Here is a 13,724-nt window from a genome sequence, read left to right on the forward strand (position 1 = left end):
AGAAAAAGGTAATTACTCTCTAAAATAACAAAAGACTTCTAGCTAGAAGTCTTTTTTTCTTATCTGATGAAAACACACAAATTCGTCCAACAAGGGTGTTTTTTCTTTGATAAATTTCTCGCAACTTCGATGACCAATTGAGCCCAAATTTTCACAGGCTTGTTATTTTATGGTTATGACGGGATACACCAAGTGCGAAGACTGGTCTTTGACATTTACCAAACGTGCAGCTTCCCTTTAAACAAATTACATTTGAGTTGTTTAGCAATGCTTCAGATACGGATATGTCAACACTTTATGTGTTCATGTGATGCGTAAATGTTGCTTCGGTGTTTTTCATGCATGTTGACAACAGATACTGGAGCTCATACACATGTATGTATGTCCAGAATGGAGACTGTTTTGCTGATTTAGTTGTAATGTTGCCCTGGATTCAAAACATTTTCCCTGGTATTGCTTGTATTCATTAGCAAATTATTGTTGATATGCAGCATAACAAAAAGGCATCTTTATTCTTGACTCGCTTGCTGGAAACTTTCTTTACAAGAGTTTTATATGTGGGTCTGAAAATGATCAGTTAAATAAAAAAGACTACTCACTTAAATTCTCCAATGTAAACAGAGCAAACACAAAATAGTTTTTGAACCATACTTTGGCCAAGACCTGATACATGAATCTATGATTGCGTAAAAAATCTTTGCGTTACAAATCTAACTGGGAAGAATATTGTTGATCATATCTGTATCTCTACACATTGCTTGCAAACTCTCTCTTTTATTAAATAATTACGTAATTGTATATATGTCACTCCATTACCATAAACCAGAAGTAAAATTGCTGGTTCATGGTGATGGAGTGAAATAAAAATAGAAAACAAATACATGTTCTCTCAAATATGTATTTTACATAATTTGAGACCAAATAAAACCAACTATATATATTTTGTTAATACATACATTGCTTTTGTTTAATAATTATAACTACGTAATTTAGGTCACTCAGTTACATTGTTTGTAACTGACTCATGGTTACAGAGTGATACCTCATTTTGTACACAGATCTGCACCTTTCTGCAGTTCAACATGGTTATTTACAATGAATGTGTAGTGTACAACTCTGTGTTAATGCATTTTGTTATGGAAAAATTGAATCTCTTGAACATTCCTTTCACAAGTAGTGGTAAGAAAATGTATCGTTATATCATGCAAACAATAGACCAATCAGAGCAAGAGGTTGTTATTGTCAGTGAATTATTTCAATTCTGATGTGAATGTTGCCTAATGGTTGAGGTGGAGGAGGTAAGTCACTGAAATGACATAACAACATTAAAAGGATTGATATTCTAGAGATCAATAATCAATTACATACTATGTAAAGATTGTATTCCTACCAAAATGTTCATTTTGTTGTGAGTTGACTGAATTTGCTTCTGCAATCTACTCAGGTTGGTTGAAATGGTTCAATGAAATGTTTTGTTTCCCCTTAAAAACAATTATAATTGTATTTCAAAAATGTTATCACTGTTTCTGAAATTTATGAGAATATAAAATTGAAGATGTTTTTGAAAAACATCCACATTTTTATGTTGTTAAATGCTTATTTCAGCTTGAATGTTATTCTGGTCCAGCATAATGTTTGTTGATGTCTTTACTCATGCTGATAGATTTGAACTGAATTTTCTGCAGCCACAACCAGATTACCAGCAGGTGTGAATGTGAGACCATAGGGATCATCACAACCCTTGATGATACATCCAATGTACTTGCCATCAGGACTGTAATGATGGATATCACCTGGTGAGAAGTATGGTCCTCTCTTTACAGCAACATAGATGCTACCATCCTTGTCACAACACACACCATGAGGCCTCCTAGACTGATTGATATCTACTGAGAATACCATTTCACCATTGTAGGTTACTGATACTAACTTCCTGCCACCCCAGTTGGTGTAGATGAGTCTCTGTTTGTAGGTAGTCAAGCATCCACCAATCCCTGGAGCAGACAGTCTTCTGATGAGGGATCCATCTGGTTTGTGTAGAGAGATCTCTGCCTTGGTATGAGAACCCACTGCTATCAGATTGTTGTCATCCACTGCAATACATGATGGTTCACTGCCTGGATTGAACTGATGGAGGAGCTGATAATTCCTGTTGAAGATCTTGACTGCTCCTCTATCTCGAACAATGAGCTCATCATTCTTATTCACAGTCACTCTGCTTGGTCCTGTAAGTCCTTGGATTGATAGTTCTTGTGAGACATTATAGGATTGAGGGTTGCTCTCTGCTGGTATTGTGATAAAGCTTTTACTCAGCATGGCTGACACAACAATATCACTATTAGAGTATGCAGCAACATCCCTTGCACAAATCTTCACCATCTGTTGTTTCATGTTCTTGTATTTATTCATTTCTGTTTTTAATGTCCACTTATCTTGTTTCAACTGTTGCATGTTTTGAAACATTGGCTTTGTGGCCTGAGCAGAAGTTGCAGATTGTACGGGTTGTTCGTCTTTCAGCACCAGTCTCCCTAGTGATTGCTGGCCTTCTTTAAAGTCCATATAACTCAACCCATCGGGTACTTTTGTGGATTTCTTCTCTCTGTATTCTTTGAGGTCTTGTAAGAGTTGTTCTATGTGATGAACAGTCTTGATCTGTTGATCCATGAGTTGATTTACCTCATCCTGCTTGTGCTCTGCTTTGTTCTATCTCTTTGCTGTTTGTAGCTCGTGCAGTTTGCATTGTCTTGACTCTGTCTTTATAAATCTGTTCTGCCTCTAGCATCAGTTTCTGCTTCTCCTCTCTGATCCTGGCAGCCACCTTGGCAATCTCCTCATCAGCCTTCTTGGAGATTTTCTCTTTGGTGGCAGCAAACATAGAGTCTAGTTTCTTACGAGACATGTCTATTTCTTGAATGGCAATGGTGAAGGTCGTGATGCTCTGTCTTACTTCTGCTAGAAGTTCTGACGCATGTTGTTTACTTTTGTCTGAAGCTTCACTCAGTTCTATTACAGGGTGTGTTCTGTGGTCTTTAGAAATGCAAGTTGTACATATCAGTTTCTTGCATGTTTCACAATACATGATAAGATCCTTGCCAGTATGCTTGCTACACTTGGAAACAAACTCCTGACTGGGTACTTGTTTTCCTTGTTGCTGTATCAGTTGGGTTTCCTGTGTTTCAATTGCTTCTATCAATGAAAGAACTATTAAGTTGGTTTTGAGATCATCAATGCCATTTTCATTTATTAGAGTTTCTTGTATACACACTGGACATGAAAGCCTTGTAGTACTTGGACTATTCTGTCTGAGTTGTTGAAGGCATTCAAGACAAAATGAATGAGAACATTCCAGTAGTTTGGGTTGCGTGAAGCGTCCACTGCAAATTGGACATTCAAGATGATCCTGACTTATCTTTGTTAGCACTGACTCAGCTGTTATATTTGATGCCATTTTGTTGGAAGTTGCTTCAATGATGATCTGTGAAGTAAAACAAGAAATTGACTCAATTTGATGACATCCTTCTACATATCCCAGTGCTTATCTCATCAATGCAAGACGTGATTTCATGAACATATTACAATCCTGGGCATAAAGTTAAAGATTTTTAAATTGACTGATTTCATAACACGTTTTGATTTGTGTTCCATGTTCTAATTTGACCAATCAAGTAGGTATTTTACACTGTCACCCTAAACTGCATATCAATACAGTTACAGACATATCACAAGATCAAAGAAGTATAAGACTTGATGCCTCTTTTGCAGGTTGCAATACTTGAGCAGGTATGTAAAGTTTGAGATGTGGGAGGGAAACCCCAGTTAGGGAAAACCCATATAATGAGGTAGGGACACAAAACACATTCCACATGCAAGGCTTTGGGCGATGATTTGAATCGGGGTCCACAGAGGGTGAAAGACAGGGAAAGAAACCACTTAGCCAGTTTGATTTCAAATATAGCATGCAGCAAAAGAAATCATAGTCCGCAAAATGATCCATACAAAATCTTGTCTTTGGTTAAATAATAGAGAGTGCTACTTTGTTTCCTTCCATAAAGGGCGCACTTACCACCCCCACCCCCTCCTCCCCAAATAGATAGACAACAGAACAACTGCCTCATGAATATTTTTCAGACCCTAGAGAATCCTATGTTACTAGGCAGATTTGAGAGCTAAAATAAAAAGGGTACAGGAATTTTGGACCAGTTATGACCTATACAATCCCGGCCAAATCTTGTTGGGCCTCCGCACCATGGCCCCCATGGCCCCTTTCAATGTTGGCTCTCCTTGCACGGTCTCAGCAAGAAAGAAACATTGACACCCCCAACAAAAACCTCCTTGCTGTTTTGAATATTGTTTTAACCCTTTGGTGCACATGGTGGTCAGAGCAACCACCACAAAACACGTCAAATTGGACTGTTATTAACAGTCATAACTTAAACACTGCAACCCCCATACTGTACATACCGCCCTCATCTGGTTGTTTCGAGCGATTGTTGAGTTTTCGTTTGATGTGATGGTCAACAGGGGGTGCTATTGATTATTTTTTTAAAGAAAAACATGGTTAAACGTGTTCTGTTTTGGGGGCTTTAAAAAAAAGATTCTGTGCACCAAAGGGTTAACGCTGTACTCAGCAAGATATAAATGTTTATTGTCTGTGCACATTCATACTGTTTTTAAAGCCTTCTTTCCAAGTTGTTTTTATTTATTTTTTATTCACGCTGACAAGTTTCAGACAATCCCGGCCATATCTCGTTTGCGCCCCTGCTTCTCAGCCCCATGCCCCCTTTCAGTGTTTTCTCTTCTGGCTCTCCTTGCACGGTCTTCTCTGCTCCCATCAACATTGAGCAGGGGGACGAGGGGAGAATGTTTATTGTAATGTAGTAAGTGGGTGGTCCAAGCATTTTGGCCGGGATTGTAGCTTGGGGTTGTTGACTGGGGTTGTTTGTGGATGACCTACATGTATGCCCTGAAAAATAGTTCTCTTAACCAAGAGGTGTAGAGACATAAGTTCAAAGTTGATGCTGAACCTTTGGAAATTTACACGTGAAGAGGTGTTTATATTTGAAGGGAGACTTACTCAATGAGCCTTGTGGCACCCCCTTTGTCAAATTGAGCAGAGGCAACAATTTCGGAGTCAATGGATAAGTTTCCTTTTACTGTAAAAAGCTGTAAAAAGCTGTAAAAAGACTGCCTATTTTTTAATGCTAGCATACATGTAGTTGACTAGTGTAGCATAGGGCCCAAATTTCTAAAAACCTGTAATCATACCATTTTGCTACACGCAGAAAAATCCTGCTTTGCAGAAACTGTTTACCAGCCAACAGTTTGTTAAGCTTTGTTGCCACTGGTGCCCTACTGGTGTTTGCTGAGCAGCATTGGCTGAGCAGCATCGGCTGCACAGTGTTTTTGATTACTTAGCATATCTTGTACTGATCCCAATTCATACAGCATATACAAATGTAAGTACAAAATCTTGCTGAGCACTGAAAAACCCTGCTTAGCAGAAACCGGTTACTCGTCAACATTCCGTCATTTTGATTATTATTAGTATTATTATTCATAGTAAAACCATATCACAGCGTTTACAATAGAAAAAGCAATATATAAAACATTATACAAACAAAACAACAATAGAAAATCAATAAGTAAAGAGGTATGTTTTGAGAACCTTCTTAAACACATCCACTGATGGAGCAGATTTACTTAAGTAATTAGTCAACACTTTATACAATCACTGACTACAAAATGAGACATGCTTGTCAGAATTAATTTTTCTGTTACTTTGGTTAATTACTTCTCATAAGGTATGTACACTTTGTTTAGTTTTACACAGAGGCAATTCAAGCATATTTGTTTACCCGTACATGCCTTACTGTGTATAGGCCTTTATGCCTACAGGTGACCTCAATCCTCCAATATCATTCTATCCTATGTCACTCTGTACCTATTGGTTTGGACTTGGATAAGATTGGGGTGTCATGCTAGTGGGGCTGATAGGGATTTGGGGGAATGGTGTCTTTGATGATCCAAAAATAGAAAATGGCGCGGAGATTTTGTCATGGATTAGAATAAAAAGCAATTTTTGAATGTTCAAACTAGCTGCCATTGATTGTCGTTATACATTTCCTGTTTTAAAAGACAAATATGTGTTTGTTTTTTTGACAGTAAAATCTCTCATGACAAGCTCTGTGTGCCACATTCTATCACAGGCACAATTCCATCACCATTCTGCCATACGTACTTTGCCCGAACCAGTGTTGAGTGATAATTGATTGTAATTTTGGACAACAACTCGATCCGTTGTCTTTCTGAATCCGTTACACACACTAACACGAATCATTGTTATTTAATGTATGGATATATTGAAGACAGTGTTGGTTTCTACACTAGCTTTAATTAAATTTAAAATCTGAGTATAAACTCCTGAGTAGAAAAATCTACTAGAAAAATCAATTACACTAGCTGAATTAACTACTGTTTTTAAAAGCATAGTGTGTAAAAACTCTGTTTCTGTGCCACACAGACACACAAAAATGGTAACTTGCAAACTGAAAGTTGATTTCAAGTTCAATATTCAGGATACAATACACCCACATAGACATACAACAATGGCGCATGTAGCTATGTGTATATAATATAGTAGGTCTACCATGTACAAGTTGGATATTTAGTACACGGTTCAGTCATTTCTTTGTATGCTGTACCTAGCCATTGGTTGTTTCTTTGTACGAGTCAGCCAGCCTAAAGTACTCATTTTGTGACTCTGGGAGGAAATCAAAGTTTGAAGTGAAATGAAAGTTGAAGTTTTAAAGTTTATATTTTTGAGTTCGACATTACAACAGACATGCACATTGCACAGTCAAACTAAAAGACTGAGCCTAATGCTTGTTTCACTTTCTCCTAAGTAATGAGTTGAATGAGAAACCTTTAAAGTTCTTCAGTCGTTTCCACGAGCGATGGACTTTCCTTCTTATGATGATGTATCAACTTGGAACTTTGGCCACTTACAGACAGATTGATAAGAAAGAATGAGTCTCAGAAGTATGACACTGGTGCCTGTTGAATGAGCTAAAACAACTATTACAAAAAATCTTCTTGTATAAAATCTTGCCCCTGACACTGACAGGCAGATTCATATAAAATAATAAGACTCATCATGAAAGCATTGAGTGTCCATAAGTTCTCTTTCAACTGATGTATCGACATGAAACATGTATCAAATCTTGACACTGACATAGTGACAGGCAGACTCTTATAAAATAATAAAACTCATCATGAAAGCATTAAAGTTCTCTTTGAAATGATGTATGGACATGAAACTCGATCAAATTGTGCCACTGACTTGCAAATGTGTATGAAAGAGTAAAACTCTTAAATTAAGACAATGGTTCTGGTTGAATAAGCTGAAGCAATAGAAGAAGTGCAACTTGCATACATTTATAATTATCCTACCACCAAGAGGGGGAAAGTATAGTTCATGTAGTGTTAATTATTTTCTGGCTGAGTACATTTCTAAGATTTGTGACTCTACCTGTACAAACAAACTGCAATCACATGATGTATACAATGTATTAGGTGTATGAATTTAATCATTTTGTTCCTTGTCTATGTGTTTCTCTACTTAGTCTACCCATGGAGGTAGAATTAGAACAATTCAACCTCCATGGTCTACCCTACTGTACAAGACTGTAGGGATTCATACAGACATCGTCATTGGTACTGTTCAGTATCACTTTGAATGCTGCCCTCATGTGGCAAATATATTGACACCATAACTTTGCTGTGCTGATTTTAGTGCCCTGGGGCCTACACACATATCAGCTTATTATGGCAGAGATTCGGCTTTCTGCAATTCATGTGTCTACTTAAAACAAACTCATTATCCTTAAACAAAATCTGAACAAAATCAACTCTGATAATAGTAAGCTGTAAATAAGAGTAAACTGTTGGGTGATATACTAATCTTCTTTTGGGGTAGTGTTGGCTCTGAAAAGCACCAATTTGGTCTTGACTTTTCAAACAGTGCACTCTGCTAGTCTAGAGCAAAGAACATCACTTTAACTCGAACCCTGATTCTGACTAATCTTATAATCAACTTACTTGAATTATGACAGAAGAAGATGGCTAGAAACACAGCATTCAATCGGTTAGATGAGTAGGATAGATTCAAGCAATGATCCGTTGGACTATTACACAGTGACACTCCCTACCTGGTACTGCTATAAGTCTGACTGTGAACATTGCGAAATGTGGAAATACCAAATTCTATATTTAAGTCTTTGTGTTGTGTGAATGAAGTGTAGTATGCATGGATAACTTTGAGTCAGCTTTTCAGATTCAAACTAGGCAGGGTATTCTTATGATAAATATCAATATTGTACTGTTGTGTTGAGGTCACTAAGGTCTTACATGTATTTACACTGGCTGGTTCTATGCTTATGAAATGAGTGGGTGTGTGGGGCTTGGGTTTGTTATTGTAGGATCACCTCATTGGCTGTACATTGCGCATTGTGTGTAGGTTCTGTCCCAACTTAAGAATCATCCCAACTATAGTTGGGACTGGTCCAACTTGTGTTATGACGGGTGCATTGTGCACAGTTTCTTTCACACAATCAGGCAAACCCAGTTAGACTGGTCCCAACTATAGTTGGGTTGATTCTAGAGTTGGGACGGGACCAACTTGTGTTATGACGGGTGCATTGTGCACAGTTTCGTCACACAATCAGGCAAACCCAGTTAGACTGGTCCCAACTATAGTTGGGTTGATTCTAGAGTTAGGACGGGACCAACTTGTGTTATGACGGGTGCATTGTGCAGTTTCTTCACACAATCAGGCAAACCCAGTTAGACTGGTCCCAACTATAGTTGGGTTGATTCTAGAGTTGGGACGGGACCAACTTGTGTTATGCGAGTGCATTGTACACAGTTTCTTCACACAATCAGGCAAACCCAGTTAGACTGGTCCCAACTATAGTTGGGTTGATTCTAGAGTTGGGACGGGACCAACTTGTGTTATGCCCTATGTATTTCTCGTTTGTGGGAATTCCCAGTTTCTATATTTAGCATTTGTGTTGTACACTGTGCTATGTTTACTGTACATTGTATTCGTTATTATTTTGATTTTGTTTAACTATTTCGTTTAACTTTTGCTGTACTTTTTGATGTGCTTGTATTTGTTGAGGTCAAATAAATAATAATAATAATAATAATAATAATACTCATACTGCATTACACACTGACTTTGACGAATAACCTTAACCTCTGACCGGTTCATATAAAACTGGGACTGTGTTTGTATTGTGAAAGAGATTGGCTGTTGTCAGCTTGGCATTTACATGTACTCTATTGTAGGAGCTTTCAGAGTTCCCTTAGTGGGAAGATTTTCGAAACATCGGACAACCAAACAAACACTCTAGGCCTAAATTGACGTGCCAAACTGATTACCCTAATTTGTATCCCCCACTTTTTTGAAATGATAACAACTTTGGAAAAATCCATTTTTGTCCTTAGAGCGCCAGACCCAGCCCTTTAGGCCCTCACCCTACCCCCTAGACCAAAGTTAACTCCCACCCTTGGCTACACCTTAAGCCCCACATCAGTTTCACTCGGTTTCTTTAGACTCCATGTTTTTGGCATTTTTTTCTAAAGATGATTTAAATAAAAAACATTTTACAGTAGGCCTTACTGTTTGTAAACTTTTAGCCCTTCATAAATTGTAGAATGAATGACCTGTAACTATTGATTAGCGGGCCAGGTTGATGCAAGTTGTTCTTAGCAAAGCAAGTGTGAAAGCGTTCTGATCGACACTGTGTTCGTTATTACATGTAGCTCATGTGTAAATCTTCACCTTTTAGAAAAGTTTAAAACAAATGTTGTCTTCTTTGTTTTTCCATTGCAGCAGTTGAACTTGCTTTGGATGAACCAATTGAACCAGTGGAAATGGGGGAGCCAGCAGCTTCACACTTCATGATAATAGAGTCTGCATGTTGGTTGTTCACAAGATGGATGGCACTGTGATCTCTTGGAGCTCCATTTCATGAAAGGGTAAGTGGTCCTTTTGGGATTTATCTTAATCAATCTATGACTGACTAAGTGGGAGAGGATCAAGAGGCTGTTGATGAGTAAATGACAAATTCAAAAACAATGGGCAAGTAATGGTATAAGAAAACAGCTGCTGAACATAACAACAAGTTGGTGATGCAACTATCAAAAGGATGGTCCATGTGGAAAGGCTATGTAAAGGGGAGTATAGAGAGGGGGAGGGGGTTGCATATGGTATCATAAATGTCCATTGTCCAGTTATGAACGTGTGGTAAAGAGGGGACTGGGCTTTGACAGCAAGTCTAGAATGCCTCAAAGTGGACGACAAAATAAAACTACAATCAATTCACTTGATGTGTGAACTGGGACAACTTGAACGTTTGAAAACGTTTTTTTTTAACATCTTTTTTTTGTGTCCAACAACCAGCTGTCCATACTCTTTACCGGTGTCCCTACACTCTTTTACCGGTGTCCCTACACTCTTTTACCGATGTCCCCACACTACAGAAGCTAGGTAAAGTATTTGAATCTGTCAGAAAGACTTCAGCCCTGAAGCCTTAAGATTTACTTTAAAACTTACACTGTTTAAAGATAACAATCCAATATAACTTGCTCAGGTAAACTAGGATTTGAAAAGGCATATCCTTTACTGTCCTGGAAACAAAAACACATATACATGGCAACTGTGTTTTCCTCATAGGATGGTTGACACATTTCCTTAACTATCCTCGTTATAAGGAGTAAAAACAAATACATAGTAGGTGTTTTTTCCTTCTAGGTTGGTTGAGGCAATTCCTTAATTATCCTAGGAGTGTAAAATACATGTTAACATCTGTTTTTCTTCCTATGATGGTTGAGGCATTGCCTAAAACATCCTATGATTAAAAAACACATAGCAATTGTATCTTTCCTCCTAGGATGGTTGAGGCATTTCCTTAACCATCATAGGAATAAAAAATACATGTTGAATGTTTTTATTCCTAGGATGGTTAAGGAAATGCCTCAACCATACTAGGAGAAAAATACAGTTGCTTTGTGTTTTTTAATCCTAGGAAGGTTTAGTGGCGCGCGCCCCGCGTGACGAAGTCCCCTGATAAAACATCCAATTTTATATGTTGTCATATCTCTGGAACCCTATACAAACTAAAATAATAGAAAAGGCAATTTTATTGATCTTTAATAACTACTCCTACATCCTCTCACTTATTTCACTTTTAGAAAACATTTGCCTTGTTATTTTGAAGGTTTGTACGTCCAGTTTGGTTAATTTTGTATGGAGAAATTCATAAAAAAATGTATAGTACTTTTTATTTAACACGCGAAATTAAACCTGACGGCCGATTGCTTAATACAAAACGGATTTGGCAAAATGTACATCCTGAGTCCTGACCAAACTGCTTTAAGTTCTAACAATTTTGTTGCTTCAGAACTTTGACCAACGGAATGTTTGTTTACTGCTTCAAAACAGCCGTTGATATTTCACAAAATTCGTAATTTTGAAAGCATACTATGATATTCTTAAATGGTAATTACGCGTCCTCTTTTGAAGAACTGGCAAAATCTATATGAAAAGAATCAGTAATGTATTCACTTTCTTCTTTAAAATGTTGCAACTTTTGCGTGTGTTGCTTTTTGATGCGTTTAAAAAATGCTGGAAAGTTGGGTAGGCCTACATGAGTGACTTAATTATAGTAAACACATCCTGTAACAGATGCATGTATTTTTGTTTCTCATAAAGCCTTAATATTTTTTTTTTAATAACACATGAAATTAACCCCCCCCCCCCCCTGTACAAAATGGTATATACACAATGCCATTTACCCCTCTGCGAAACATCAATGACTCACTCTGGAATGTTAATGGGAGTCTGAGGTTGCCACCCACTTCAAACCTAAAGAGGTGGCTCTGTGTGCAGCCTACGGCTTCCCCCTTAGACCAACAGGTGGCCCATATCAAAACCAGACAACCACAGAGGTAACTCAGTGTGCAGCCTACGGCTTCCCCCTTCGACCAACAGGTGGCCCATATCAAAACCAGACAACCACACATGTTAGGAGATATCGCTCGTGACTCCAGCCAATCAGACAACTCGTAAGAGGGAGTTCGGTTCAGGGTTTTGTAGACTTGCAACCCGACGTCTGTAACGACACAACCGTGTTGGATTCCACCATGGATGCCATGCCACTGGACCTTCTAATTTTCAATCCAAGATGGCGCGGGTTACGCTTTTAATAGTATAGATAACAAGTACATGTCAGTACAGGGCAATGTAAACTGTGCACTAGAGCTACTTGCTGTTATAGTCAAAGATCAGACAAGCAACCATTTATAATGATCAATGGCCAGATTATCAGTTTGTTGGAGTATGGCTGCTGATAATGAACTTGGACTGTAAATACAAAAACAGTTTGAAGTACATCTAGGTCTGTTACCAGGTACTGTACATACATGTAGTACAGTGAATGGTGGTAAATAGCTGTACTCTTTGAAATGCTGACATAGTCAGGTTTGTTTCTGCATTTTGAGATACGTTTATGTAAGCGAGCAAATTGAGGTGAACTAATATTTTTTTTTTTTGGGGGGGGGGGGGAGGAGGGGGACACTGGATGTCAAAAAACCTCCAAAATCGAGCACTGAAAGAGTTAACTAAATTAGACTTCGGAAGTTAAACTCAATATGAAAATGATTTCAATAAGAACTTCACAGTGTTTTTTGTTTTCTATTTAATTTAATCTTAACAATTGTTAATAATAAAAAAAAACAGTATTTACTTGCAAAAGTATAATGTCACTCCATTACCATAAACCATTTATTGTACTGAATAGGAACGACGAGAAAAAAAAAGACTTAAGAAAACCTTACTTTACATACTAAAATTAAAGTAAAATAGAACCTTAAAAATCCACAATAATAAAAACTGCAACAAAATAATCACAAAGACTACATGTACATTTGTACATGTAAGACTTAAAGGAACTGGAAACTTTTGCTAAAATCAAAGACCATGATTCCCACTTGTGTATTCCAACATGTGCATGAAATAACAAGTCTCAGAAATATGGACTCAATTGGTCATTGAAGTTGCAAGGAAATAAATCAACGAAAAAACACCCATGCTGCACAAATGCGTGCTTTCAGATGCCTGAAAAAGACTTCATTCCTGAACTCTTTCTCAGATTCAAAAATTTTAGTGAGTCATAACTTTCTTTTCAAAAATATGTTTCTTCTGAGGGAGGGGAGTCGTTTCTCACAATGTTTTCGCTATCAACATCTCCCCGGTGCTTGTTAAAAAAGTGTGCATTTTAGTAATAACCAAACATGTCCAGTGCTATTTAAAAGAAACTAAACTCTACAACATTTAAAACACAATTTATATGGTTCTGCTTTACAAATCTGAATTTTTTCTTTTTTAAAGGGATAAGGTACACGTTTGGTAATTACTCAAGAAAAACATTAACTTAAAAACTGACTTGGTAACGAGCATTGGAGAGCTGTTGATAGTATAAAACAGGGTGGGAAACGGCTTCTTCTGCAGTAATGTAGTTTTTGAGAAAAAGGTAGTTTCTCTCTAAAATAACAAAAGACTTCTAGCTAGAAGTCTTTTATATTTATCTAAAAGCACACAAATTCGTCCAACAAGGGTGTTTTTTCTTTGATCATTTTCTCGCAACTTCGATGACCAATTG

General features: G+C 37.5%; 1 protein-coding gene across 1 annotated transcript; it reads right to left on the minus strand.

The window, feature by feature from the left end:
- Positions 1 to 303: 303 nt before the first annotated feature.
- LOC117300597 (E3 ubiquitin-protein ligase TRIM32-like) lies at positions 304 to 8,418 on the minus strand. The gene is given in 3 exon segments (XM_033784259.1): positions 304 to 2,673; positions 2,675 to 3,475; positions 8,098 to 8,418. Coding segments are annotated over 2 exon segments (1,800 nt in total). The 5' UTR covers positions 3,449 to 3,475; positions 8,098 to 8,418; the 3' UTR covers positions 304 to 1,647.
- Between the last annotated feature and the right edge of the window lie 5,306 nt (positions 8,419 to 13,724).

This window comes from Asterias rubens, chromosome 16, assembly GCF_902459465.1.
Source record: "Asterias rubens chromosome 16, eAstRub1.3, whole genome shotgun sequence".
NCBI lineage: Eukaryota > Metazoa > Echinodermata > Asteroidea > Forcipulatida > Asteriidae > Asterias > Asterias rubens.